This window comes from Vulpes lagopus, chromosome 11, assembly GCF_018345385.1.
Source record: "Vulpes lagopus strain Blue_001 chromosome 11, ASM1834538v1, whole genome shotgun sequence".
Taxonomy (NCBI): Eukaryota; Metazoa; Chordata; class Mammalia; order Carnivora; family Canidae; genus Vulpes; species Vulpes lagopus.
In genome coordinates, this window is record NC_054834.1 from 87,089,858 (window position 1) to 87,103,150 (window position 13,293).

The 13,293-nt window shown below is 40.9% G+C and overlaps 1 protein-coding gene across 9 annotated transcripts in view; it reads left to right on the forward strand.

Moving 5' to 3' along the window:
* The window catches only part of GCA (grancalcin), a 54,537-nt gene that overhangs the window by 16,175 nt on the left and 25,069 nt on the right, over positions 1-13,293 (forward strand). For 3 of the 9 annotated variants that reach the window (XM_041773922.1, XM_041773923.1, XM_041773921.1), the window contains 3 exons: positions 6,140-6,683; positions 7,331-7,431; positions 8,510-8,674. In XM_041773922.1, the coding sequence (XP_041629856.1) occupies positions 6,383-6,683; positions 7,331-7,431; positions 8,510-8,674 (567 nt within the window). In that variant the 5' untranslated portion in view covers positions 6,140-6,382. Of the gene's footprint in view, positions 1-810; positions 868-928; positions 974-1,754; positions 1,829-6,139; positions 6,684-7,330; positions 7,432-8,509; positions 8,675-13,293 lie in introns of those variants that run through there. The other 6 variants (XM_041773924.1, XM_041773925.1, XM_041773927.1 and 3 more) reach the window with 6 other exon arrangements.

A 13,293-nucleotide genomic window follows, 5' to 3' on the forward strand; every position in this document is an offset into this window, starting at 1 on the left:
CATTACCAGCATTAAGCAATTAATTGTCACGTTAGGGCCTTTTTGGAGGAATACTTTTCACCTCCCAGTAAGTTTTTCCTACACTCCAAAAAGTTGCAGCATATGTAACAAGTGGAAAATAGCAAGGTTCATTGAGATGAAGATGCTGGGTGGTTGGTAGGCACCAGCACTGGCTAAGCTGTTCACTCCATCCCGCCTTTCAGATCAACAACCTACCTGACACTACCACTTACTTTCATAGACATCTCAAGTCTAACATGTGCAATATTTATTTTTGATTTGGCCACCCCAAACAACTCTTCCTCCAGTCCCCACCACTGGCAAAGATAAACAAAGCAGGACTCTAGTTAAAGTGGTAAGGATGATTTCAAACCATAATATAATACTTATACTATTAATAATAGGGAAATAATAATAATAATAATAATAATAATAATAATAATAATAAGGAAAGGGTCCAGTGTGAAATGAATTCAACTTTGATTCAGACAGAAAGGACTGGGCATTTGAAAGGGAGAATCAGAGAATAGGGAAGGAGTTAGTGGGGAGGAGGGAAACTCTGTAGTGTCAGGGAAATGAAAAATTATAAAAAGCAGGAAGAAAGGTTTAGACTATGTGAAATCCATCTGTGTTTGTTTCCTGGCACTTAATCCAAGTTAGACTTCTACCCTCTCACAGAGACTAGGAGAATAGGCCCTATCTTCAGATATTGGCAGGAACAAACACTACATTCTTTTGGCAGCCTTGAGTTCTCTCAGGTAAGTGCTTTTTTTAAAAAAATTTTTTTAAATTTTTATTTATTTATGATAGTCAGAGAGAGAGAGAGAGAGAGAGAGAGGCAGAGACACAGGCAGAGGGAGAAGCAGGCTCCATGCACCGGGAGCCCGATGTGGGATTCGATCCCAGGTCTCCAGGATCGCGCCCTGGGCCAAAGGCAGGCGCCAAACCGCTGTGCCACCCAGGGATCCCTCAGGTAAGTGCTTTAAAAGGGGCTAGAGTCATCATAGGGATGCAGCCTTGAGCTGTCAGAATACATTGGTGTTTGTTCAATTCTTTATAGGCCAGGATTAAGGCCTAGTCAAGAAGAGAGCTCGGAAGAATGTGGCTAGAGTTTGGTCAAGGAGAGAATATTTGTTACCATGTCATTAAAGGGCAAATCTAAAACATCAGTAAATCCTGAGGTCTATCCCTTAAAAACAAAATAATTTCATCACTTCTCACCATCTCAACTGTTCAATCTAGGTGAACACCACCATCTCTAAATTACCAGCAGATTTGCTTTCAGTTCACCCTCCTTCTATGCTAACCCCCTTCAGTCTATTGTCAACACAGACAAAAGAGTGATCTTTTACAAATAAAGACCTATTTTATAAGACTAAAGCTCCAAACCATCAGTGGTTTCTTACCTCACTCAGAGTATAAAGTCTTAACAATGGCCAATAAAGGCCCATGGTGATCTGCCCCAATGCCCCTGCTCTGTAACCATTCTTAGACTTCCCTCTGGCTCAATGCACACCAGACTTCCTGGCCATCCTTGCTGTTTTTTAAACAGGTCAGGAGGCTTCTGCCTTAGGTCTGTAGCTCTAGTTCCACCTGGAACATTATTTCTACAGGTAACTACATGTCTAACTTACTAATGTCCAGTCTTTGCTCAACCTCACCCTTTTTTCTTGAACAGCATAACCCTCACCTTCTTAATGAGGCTACCTGGAGTATCTCATTTAGTACCACAACTTGCTCTGTCACTGTTGCAGGGTTCTTGTCTCATGGAGCCAAAGAATGAATCTCTTGGACACAAAGGGATGAAGTGATAGTTTATTAAGTAAAGGTGAGAACAGAAAGAAAGCTTGTGAAAATTACACAACATCTTTTGTTCTGTCTACAAAATCCTCTTTTTTTAAAAAAATATTTTATTTATTTATTCATGAGAGAGACAGAAAGAGGGAGAGGCAGAGACACAGGCAGAGGGAGAAGCAGATAGGAAGTAGATGCCAGAACAACTTTCTGGAGAGTGGAAACCCACATCCTCTGACTTCTGTGCAGCATCCTCCCTGGCACAGGGGGCCCAGTGTCACCTGGGGAGACGAGGGGAGACAGGAGCTGGGCTATGAAAGGACAGAGTCCAAGTGATGCAGTTTTGGAATGTTGGTGAGGTCCAAAGCCGACAGCCAAGAAAGAATTTTAGAGATGTCTTTGGTGCAAAAAGGTGATTTTACTAAAGCATGGGGACAAGACCCGTGGGCAGAAAGAGCTGCACTGGGGTCATGAGGAGGCGCCCATTATATACTTTCAAGTTGGGAGGAGGTTGGGGGTATTGTAAGTCTCTAAGGAATTTTGGAAGCAAGATTTCCAGGACTTTGAGGGGGCTCACTACTGTTAGGAAAAGGTCATTCATTACTATCTAATAAAACCTGAGTCATGAGACCCTTCCAATGTATATAGGTAGGTCATATGCTTGGGGGATGATTGCCAACATGAATCATGGGGGGTAGAGGTGCAGGAAGTTTCCAAAGGAATTTTTATATGTTAAAGTAGACTTATGTGGTCCTGGGGTTGGGCTACGATTGCCTTTTGCCTTTAGCAAAGTGTCAACATCCAGGCAGTTGAGTCCTAGAGGAATGTCACTCCACCTGTTATAAGGAGTTGTCAATGGGCTGTAAGTAGTAAGAAAATGTAATAATTTTTCTTCTGCCTCTATTTCCCACATCATCACCTTACTCTCCAACCCCTGCTTTTGTTTTCCTTTGGTTCCGTAGCATTTTTCATCTCCTAACATACCATATGCTTTACTTATTGTCTTTACTTATTGTTGCTTGTTCTCCGTGTTAGAATGTGAGGTCCAGAAGAGCAAAAACATTTCCCCAACCTTGATGTTATTTTTTTCCCATCTAAACTAGTGCTACATTATAGATGTTCAATAAATTTGTTTAAATAAATGAATCAATCAAAGTGAGATTTCTTAATGATATAAAATAAGCTTCATTAATGTTGTTTTTCATTAGCTGGTAGTCTCGTTATAGTGTTTAGCATATAAATAATTTCTATGAGAGTAGTACCCTCTGGCTCTGGAACTGAAGTTTGCTGAGGAGCAGTAAAATTTTACTGACTCTCATGTCCTGGGTCTCTCACCTCCCTTCCCCCTCCTCCTTTCTGTATAAAGGGAAAGCAAATGAGGTAGCAACAGATAGGAAAGGAAAACATAAATAAATCAGTGTTTATACTGTACTAGAAAATGCACAGGTTAGATGAATATCTAAATTTACAGTAAGACCAAAGGTCACCAAGATTTGGAAGAAATATCATAAGTAGACATAACCATAAAAGCTTAACATGGAGAGAAAACATGCATCTTGTGTAAGAGAAGTGATGTGATTGGCTAGCCCTAGTCAAAACAGTGCATTTTCTTGTCTATTTGTCTAGTTCTTTTCTGCCCTTTAAGCCATTTCCTTCTATAGTGTAAATCATTTTTACTATGTTTTAAAATGCTATGGTTGGGAGTGGGCAGGGAAGGGGAAACACATTGTTAAAGAGACCACATTCCTCAGCCAAGCCTGGGTTCTAATCTCAGCTTTGCGACTAACTGGGCATCTGTGGGTATGTGATACACAATTCTCCACCTTACTTTTTACCTGTGTGAAATGGTGATACTAAGAGTATATACCTGATGAAGTTGTTTTGAGGAATGGCCCCTCGCAGCATACAGTGCCTGTGACACAGTGACCACTCTATAAGTAGCATGTTTTATATAATAATGGAGTGTTTTCTGAAAAGACAATGCATAAAGTACAAAGCAATTCTAAGTTTACCTTTCTAAGTTCTTGGCTGAGACCCTTGTAATAAAAAGTAGATGAACAAAAGAATAAACCCCGACATTTATTTACATGTATCCCCATAAATACATGGGAGATACCCAAGGAAAAATGAATAACTTTCGGAGGTGACTCTAGCTTAGATACCATCTTCGGCTAAAAAGAAGAGGAAGAAAGGTGAGGAAAGACTAGCTGTGGGGACATACTAGGAAAAGCAGTGTAAGCAAGTGCAAGATTTCGGGGCGCAGAGACGGGCTTCAGCAGTGCCAGGTGAGGCGGGGTCTGCGCCTGTCGGGAGGGCAGGGCCAGGCCACGGGGTCCTGGGGTGTCTGCAGGATTATTTTGTGTTGAGTCCATTTTTAATGTTCTGATCATCTGACAGGGCACCCAAGACCCCAACTCCCAATAAAAGTTGTGTTATTCTTATAAAACAAAACAAAACAAAACAAAACAAACAAAAACACAAGTGCAAGATTTGTTATGTGGTTTTAAATCTGCATCTTCACCATTGATTAGGGACCAACGTTGTCTCAGAGGAATAATCTTTGTTCTTCCTGGTATAGAAGGAGGAGAAGGACTTTTGTAAATTTATGCTGTGCTTTTAGGCAAATACAGGGAGAACAGAAAGCTTTTCTTTGATCTGCTTCTTCTCAATTGCCCTTAATTAAAAATAATCCTTATGCCAAAGTGGCATATTTTGGAATGGCATCTTCTACTGCCCTTCAGTGGGAATTTCCCTAGGCAGCTCTTTCTCTAAGAAAGAGACACACTGCCAAGAAATGTGAAGGATTTGATATTTTCTTCCACTTGTAGGCTAACAAGTAGCCTGCCACAGTCTCATAGAAGTTGACAGATGCATGAGATTCCTCTGTCAGAGACAAAGGATCTTATTACTCATCGCGCCACAGACAGCATGAGCTTCCAGCTCTCAGATTTTTGCTCCCAAGTCCCCCAGTGTGACCTGGAGCTGCACAAGCACCCACGGTTCGTTCGTATCAGAATGGAGGAAGTCCAAGTTTAGGAATGTCATGCTAGCAAACCAACCCAAACTTTGCCCTGGAGGGACAGATTATGTTTCTTCTCCTGCAACAACTGTCTCTGTCCTTGAGAAAAATACGATCCCTATCTTTGAAACTATATGTGTAGAAATGCAAGAGCCCCATGAAGACTTGACCCCCAACACACACAAATGCAATACAAGTGTAAGTCTATTATGATGAAAAAAAATGTGCAAAAGTTCTAACCAGAGATTTAAACTCACCTTGTAAACGTAAAACACTCAATCCTTTCTGAGCATTTCTTTGAATATGTAGTTAATCAGTGAGAATAAAACCTTGGAACAATTTGTTTTGCTTTGTGATGCGTTATCACTTGATGCTTTAACAGTCATGTTTTTCCTCTTATCAAGTAGGTTTTATCCTCTCCCTCTATGTATTTATTCCAATAATCTAACCTCATTGCTTAAATTATTTCTTATCATGTTAGAGGAACTAACACAGACTTTCTCAAGAGTGGCTTGTGCATTAGCAATCTTCCTTTCTCTCTGCCTCTTCCTGATAAAATCAAGTTTCACAAGGTTCTTTCTCTGCAGTGTAACTGTGCCATTAACACTCAGCTTTGCAGGGTTGAGTTCCCCTGCTGATAGACAGCTAATGCTTTTCTCCCCCACATCTTTATTCTTAAGAAACATTTTAGCAGTCGTCATACTCCTGGGAGATACCACCTGGCGTTGTTCTGAAGCTGATGCTGCAGCCGCCCTGTTGTTTCATGTGTCTGTGTGTGCGTTTCTCTCCTTTTTAGGCCAGAGCCACAAAATTCAGAGAACAGCGGAACTGTCAATTACTATTACTTAATAAATTAAAGTGACTGTTAGAACTTTCCACCAAGTGATAAAAACCGAGCTGTGCCCCCTCGGTGGATGGAATCAGGAGGTCCATTCAGAGGGTCATTGGTCCAGGTGTCAGAAAACATACAGGCCACCCTGTATTTTAACATACCAGCAATGAGTATTTTTTTTTCTATTAAGTGTATGTCTCGAGTGATATTCGGGACATACATACATTAAAAAAAAAGTCATTGTTTATTTGAAAATGAAATTTAACTGGACATCCTGTACTTTTATTTGCTAAATCTGGCAACTCTCTTCGCCATTTATCTACCAAACAAACTACAAATAGCTTTTTGTATTTTGGTAAAATTCCGCATCCGGTGGGGTTTAGGTCAGAAGGGCTCCCCTTGGGGCCGATAAAGGTCTCAAAGTTTTGATGATGTGACACTGACGCTACGCAGAAAAAATAATTGTGAGTAACGGAAAGTTTTGTAATTCACAGAGGCTGTTTTGCAAGTCTAGCTCCAAAGAGCGCAGGAGGAGATGAAAAGACGTCCCGGCCTGGCGGGCCTCGGGTTTCCGGGACCCCCGGCGACCCCGGGCATCCGCGGAGAAAGGAGCAGCTCGGCCGGGGCGGCCCTCCCGGGGATCGCCGGAGCTCCGGGAGCCCAGGCTTCGCCCCACCCACCGAGCCGGCCAATAGGAGCCGAGCAGAGGGGGGCTGGGCGCGCGCAGCCAATCAGAGATGAGATGGGTGGGACTAGACGGCGGGAAGGAGCGCGATTTGGCCGCCTGGGCTCCGAGGGGCGGGGCCCAGCCAATCGGGACCGAGCGGGGCGGGGCTGGAGGTTGGGAAGGGGCGGTCGCCGGGGGGTCCCGCGCGGGGCCCGCGCGTGTTGAGCCTCACCTGCGCCTGCACCTGCGCCTGCACCTGCCCTGCACCTGCCCTGCACCTGCCCTGCACCTGCAGCTCCGCCCTTCTCGCGGGAGGGCGGCGGGGGTCGCCGGCTCGGCTCGTCATGGCCTACCCGGGATACGGAGGCGCGGTGAGTCCCGGCTGCCAGCTGCGCGGCCCGCCCTGGGCGCCGTCTCGCGGGGCGGGCGCGGGGCCTCCTCGGACGGCGCTCGGCGCGGGGTCGGGGCCCGGGGCCGCTGGGCGAGGCCTTGCGGAGCCCGCGGTGGCCGCCACTTCGGGAGTTTCCTTCCTGGACTGGAGGAACAAGGGTGCCCTCTGCTAGTTCCAGTGATACTTTGTGGTCGACCCGCACTTCCTCAGCTTCTCTGGACGTCCTCTTTCTGAACTTTTGGCCGCTTCTCGTTTTCTGTCCTCTAATTTGCTTCAGAATAAATTAAGATGCGCATGTAGACATTTAGTCTCCTAATTTTTGCTCTCGCACCAAGGGCAACCTGTCGGAGACCTGATGGTAGGTAGGCGGGGTTAGGTCAACCCTTTCTTACAGAACTGTTTATCCTGAGTCACCTTGGAGAGTTGGAACTTGTAATGTGTGGTTTTATGCTCTTTTTAAAAATTCCTGCAGTTGGCCTTTTTGGGTGCCTTGGGGTGGTCTTTTTTCTCTTCTTTTTAAAGAAGAAACTTATAAGAAATCTCACCTATTTTTGTTTGCTTTTAGTCCATTATATTGTTTTAACGTTTACTGTCTACTTTCCGGTACTTCATTGCTTCATAATCTAGTTGTGCGTTTCCTGGAGTTTGAAGTCCATTTTCTGGAGCTGCAGCACCTCCTGCGTAACCTCGCCCTTGCACATCCAGCCACGCAGCTCTTCAAACTCCTGGTAGTATCCGACCTTTTCACTCTCTCTCCCCATCGACCCCCAGTTTAGAATTCTTTTTTTTTTTTTCTTTTTGCCTTCTGGCAATCTCTGTTCATCCTTCAAGGATGCAGATCAAGAATTTTGTTTAATACGGAATAACAAACAATCTTGATACTTTTTTCTCCTCCAGACTCATAAAAATGCTCAGTAAAATGCCTTTCTAAGGTATTAAAAACGTATACCCAGTCCCAAAGTGAAAAAAGTAGAGAGAAGCATAAACCACAGCAGGAAACAAACATCAGACTATCTACAGTTGAACCGTGGTCTCCTTTTTAGTAGGTGTTTGACCTTAACCGATTTAGGAAACCTCTTGAAGTTTCAGGTCCTCAGTGACAAAAAGGACATAGTAGTTTCATACCTCATACAGTTTTGGGGAAATCTAAGCACATAATGGAAAGTACTTGTACCTGGGCCATAAAACGCCCTCAGTAAGTATTAGCTGTGTATTATTTTTGTTGGTATTATTACTAATTTTGAAGACTGTTGTTGGAATTAATCACTTTATTGATCTGTTTATTGGTGTCTTGCTTTTTTAAAAATACATTTTTTTTTTCTGGTGGAGAAGATGTTACTCTCTGGGGTTTCCCATGACTAGTTCACAATTTCATTGTGTTTACCATGTATTATTCTAAGTATGTGTCTGGAGTAGTATACTACTTCTTAGTTTGACTGCAGGTGAAATTTTTTTTTTGCATTTTTTTGGTTTTTGTTTATTTCAGTGACGATGATGGTAAACAGTTAAAAAGTGTGCTTCATATTCCTCTGTTAGATTAAGTTGTTGGAGGCTAGAGAGTTATTTTTTTCTGCTTTACTTCTTTTGATGTTGAATGACACATTAATGAACTGAATTATGTCCTAATGCAGGACATGTAGGATTTTGTAGCTAACAGCATTTGGGATAGTGAATTTGGTTTCTTTTAATAATTCTTTCTATTCTTGCTTTTCAGTAGACTCCTCCTAAATATTTTCTTTTAAACCAACTTTAGTAGTTAACAAGTAATATTTGTACTAATAACTTTATCCTTTTTCACTCTTATAGTTTGGAAATTTTAGTGGTCAGATGCCAGGAATGCAGATGCAAATGGGACAGCCGTTGCCAGGAACAGGACCAAACCTTCTCCCTGGTGGATACCCAGCGTATTCTGACAGTTATTCCTCAGCAGGAGACCCCATGTGGACATACTTCACTGCTGTTGCTGGACAGGTGAGATGTTAAATATATTGCACAAATATCAGTTTCTTAACGTGACTGCTATTTTTTTTTAAAGATTTTATTTATTTATTTATTTATTTATTTATTTATTTATTTATTCATTCATTAAAGACACAGAAAGGCAGACACAGGCAGAGGGAGAGGTCGGCTCCCCATGGGGAGCCTGATGCGGGACTTGATCCCAGGACCTTGGGACCATGCCCTGAGCTGAAGGCAGACACTCAACCGCTGAGCTACCCAGGCGTCCCAGTGATTGCTATTTAAAAGAAATGTCGACTCTATTACTTAGTGTGTTATTTTAAATGTATAAGAAATTTGTATTTTAAACTTATCTAGACTAATTTTTCAATTGAGATCAGAGATGAAGGTAGTCATAATTATTTCATTTTTAGAAGTCTGTTAGTATGATACCTGATGCATTGTTCATTTCACTTAGAGGGCAGACAGTGTAGTGCATGGCCACTGAGCCAAGAGGATTGAGGAAAAGAGATCTACATGTAACTCTCCTTGAGGAAGCTGAGACAGAGTAGCAAAAAGGAGACTTTTAAAATTGTGAATGGTTTTGGGAGAGACTTAAGTGGTAAAACCAATCAGGAAAAGGTAAAGAAAACAGAGCAGAATGGAGGTTCAAACATCAGATTAGTGAGAAGAGACAGATTTACACGTGAGCCTTAGTCACAGTCTGTATCTCTTTTTTTAGACTCACAAAGGAAAACTAATGGAGTGGTTAGAATTTCACAGAACTCTAATAACACTTGAGTGTTCACTAGGTCTCATATGCTGGGCTAGAAATTGAGAATATACACGGAATTATTGTATATGGTGGACACTGTGTTGAGGTGACCTCAATTCCATTCATAACCTCTTTTCCCCTTCTGTGGTGGAAGTTGGAAAGGCCCTAATGCCATCCTGGATGCCTTTGAATCTAGTAAAGGTAGCCATGTGCCATAGGACTATTTACTAATAGGCCATTGAGATGTAGGCACAATCTCTTTAGGATACTTTCCTTTTCTAAATGAGAAAAGCTTTCCTGGGAGCCAGTTTTGGCCCTTTTTGCTCCTTAATTCTTCCTGCCTAGGAAGGGGACTTGAGGTAGGGAAGTGCAACGGCAACAGGATATATGGAAAGATGTAAAGAGATTGATGGCATTATAAGGTTGCCATACATCCTGTTCTGTCTACCCTCAGACTTCTTGTACCCTACACCTTTATGGTTTAAACCTCTTTCATAATATTTTCTGTAGTTTGCAGCTAAATGCAATGCTAACTATTACATGATACCATTCTTATCGGCAAAGAACTCTTAAGTAGTGTAATGCTGGGAATAAGTCTGTTATCTATAAATGACTATATTATAAATCTATTTTATAAAATTACAACTTAAAATATAGGAACTGGGCATATATATTTAGGGATCTTTATTTGACTTCTGAACTCTTTCAGTGTTATAGTTATGAATAATGATTTGCTATGTTTGTACTGCTTGATACTTGTCTTAAATTTTTCATAGTTTTGTGCTTTTGAACATTTATTTATTTTAGGGGGAAGGGGCAGAGGGAGAGCGAGAATCTCAAGCAGAGTGCACACTAAACACAGAGCTCAACGCAGGGCTTGATCTCATGACCCGGGGATCATGACCTGAGCAGAAACCAAGAGTGTTATGCTTAACTGACTGCCCCACCCAGGTGCCTCTAGTTTTGTGTTTTTTAATAATAAAACTCCATGAGGATATGGCCCTTGTTGTTTTCTCCTATACCAAGTAAGCCCTAGGAATATATTAATCATTCAATAAATATATTAGATGGATGCATGAACTGTCTCATCTTCAATGTTTAGTCTAAATATTAAGCAGTTCTTTTATATGTTGAATTTTGCCTCAGTTTAAAGAATCAGATGAGTTTACTGAACTCACTTCTGGATCTCTATTTTTTTTGACAGATCTCATAATTAATGATGTTCTATGAGAAATGTCCAGTTAAAGGTTCTACATCCTTTTTATTGGATGACAGTTTTTGAACAGTAATGATTCAGTCATCAGCCCAGTAGGGGAAATTCTGGTTTGTCCCTTCGCAAATACACATACACACACACATACACACATGCACACGCATGTACACATGTCAGTAATACCAACAGCTTTAACTTTGGTGTGCATGCTGCTTCTACTTTTTACTAATAGTAGCTCTGTGAGGTCGGCAGGATGCAGGTACCCTTTTATTATAAATGAATAAATGGAAATTAATATTTAGTAACTGAACAAATAGGACTTGAACTTGGGTATCATTTCAAAATCTTACTATCTATTAACCTAACCAATGGCAACTAAGTTTTTATTAATTATCTAATTAAAGCTCTTATTCAATTAGAAAATGCAGTTTTCACCACTAATGTGATTGTTAGGTTTTATAGAGTTGGTCATTATCATTAGCTTAAGTTGCAGTAAGATGATACAAAAAGATCCCTTGGATTTTCTCCATATAATTTAGGAAGACTTTACTTGTTAGTCAATTAAGGTAAGATGTTTTCATAAAATGTATGAAATATGAGTATGAAGTAGTATACTAGGCGAATGCTTTCTGATGGTAATAACTTGTAGAAAAGCTGTTCAAGTTGTTTATGGACCCCCAAAATTCTGGAAGAGCACATGTAAAATAGAATTTCATTTATTAATTAGATTTTATACTTTTAAATTTAATTGGCCCTTGAATGGGAAGTTGTAATATTTTCAACCTTTTGAAATAATAAATAGACATGGCCACAACAATAGTCAGAAATGACTATAGTTGAGTGAAGAACCAATGGTAATTGTCTTCATTCCACCAGACAACCAGCCTCTTTGTACTACATACTGTGCTGGACTTGGGGATGCAAAGATGAGTGATACTCAGATCCTGCCTCAGAAGCTCTCCACCTAGTCAGGGAGGTAGACATTCAGGGAATGATGATGGTACAGGGAAAGAAATGCTAAAGGTAAACAGGCAAAAATTATTGCACTCAACATTCTCTGATCCTTTTTTTTAAGATTTACTTATTTATTTGACAGAGAGAGAGAGAACGAGCATGCAAGAGCACACACACACACACAAACACAGCAGGGGGAGCAGCAAGCAGAGGGAAAGGGAAAAGGAGAAGCAGGCTCACCTAGGAGCACAGAGCCCAACACAGGGCCTCTGATGGGCCCCCAGGCTCAACCCCAGGACCCTGGGATCATGACCTAAGCCTAAGGCAGACACTTAATCTACTGAGCCACCCAGGTGCCCCAGCATTCTCTAATCTTTATGCTTGTTCTCTCTGTCTAGAACAGCACTGTCTAAAATGAACATCATAAGAATTACAAACATAAGCCACATATGAACGTTTAAAAAAGTTTAAAAAAAGGTGAAATTAATTTTCATAGTATATTTTTAACCTAGTGTATATCAGAAGTACTAATATACCAATATGTAATCAATATAAAAGTTATTAATAAGGTATTTCATTTTTTTGTTGTTACTGAGTCTTTGGAATCCAGCTTGTATTACACTTACAGAACATCTCAGATCAGACTAGCCATGTGAAAGTGTGCAGTGGAATATATGGCTGATGTCCACTGTTTTGGACAACTCAGACCAAGAACACTCCTCCCTCAGATATCTGCATAGCTTGCTCCTTTACTTTCTTTAGATCTTCCTTGAAACCCACTGTATTAATGAATAAGTCAATTCACCCTATAAGTAAATTCATTTCTCAGTGATTCAGTTATAGGGGAATTTACTTTTTCAGCCTCAGTGAGGCTTTCTCTAATTGTGTAAAGTAGCATTGGTCTACTCCATTGCTTCTGTGCACACACTCTGTATCACTTTCACTCTGTTATCTTTTTTCCCCTTAGTACTTATTACCACCAAATGTAATTTTTGATTTATTGTCTCTCTTCCACCACTATATGGTGGAAGACTTCACAGAGTCTGTGAAAGCAAGGAATTAGCAGTGCTTGAATATAGTGGGGTACTCAATAAATATTTAAGTGAATGATTCTTTTTAAATGGAAGATATTTGTTCATTTATATCTCTGCATTTTCTTAACATACTTGTTTCTATGATTATTTTGTAAGATTAATTTCATCTTGTATGAATTTGTTCTGCAATTGTTGCTTTTTGTTGTCTTTCTGAATATTAGATTTGTTCAGATATTTTGGGATTTTGGTTTCTAAATCTATCTCATATGGAGTTTTTGTTTATTTCTTCCCTCCCTCTTTTTGTCCTTTTTTATGTGATCCCTCTATCCTCATGCCAGTCTTCATTATCTAGTGGTTTTGTGATTGTCTCCACCCAGATTGTATCCAGAATCAGATTTTATGACAGTTCAAGGCTCCTTCCTGGCAGTGGCATTGCAGATCTCATCAACAAACTGGGGGTAGCTTAGCTGAGCATTTTAGTCCTACTTACGTAAGCCTTCAGCTTCTCAGAAGTGGTGTCAACAGGCAATAGTCTGTAGTATATTTTGATTTGTTTTGCCTCTTAACATGAGTAGAGCATCCTAGGATCCCATCTCATTCCTTGCATTCAAACAGTGAGGCACTCACATTCCCCAGGCCTTGTGAAGTCCTCAGAAGCAAACCTCCTGCCCCTACT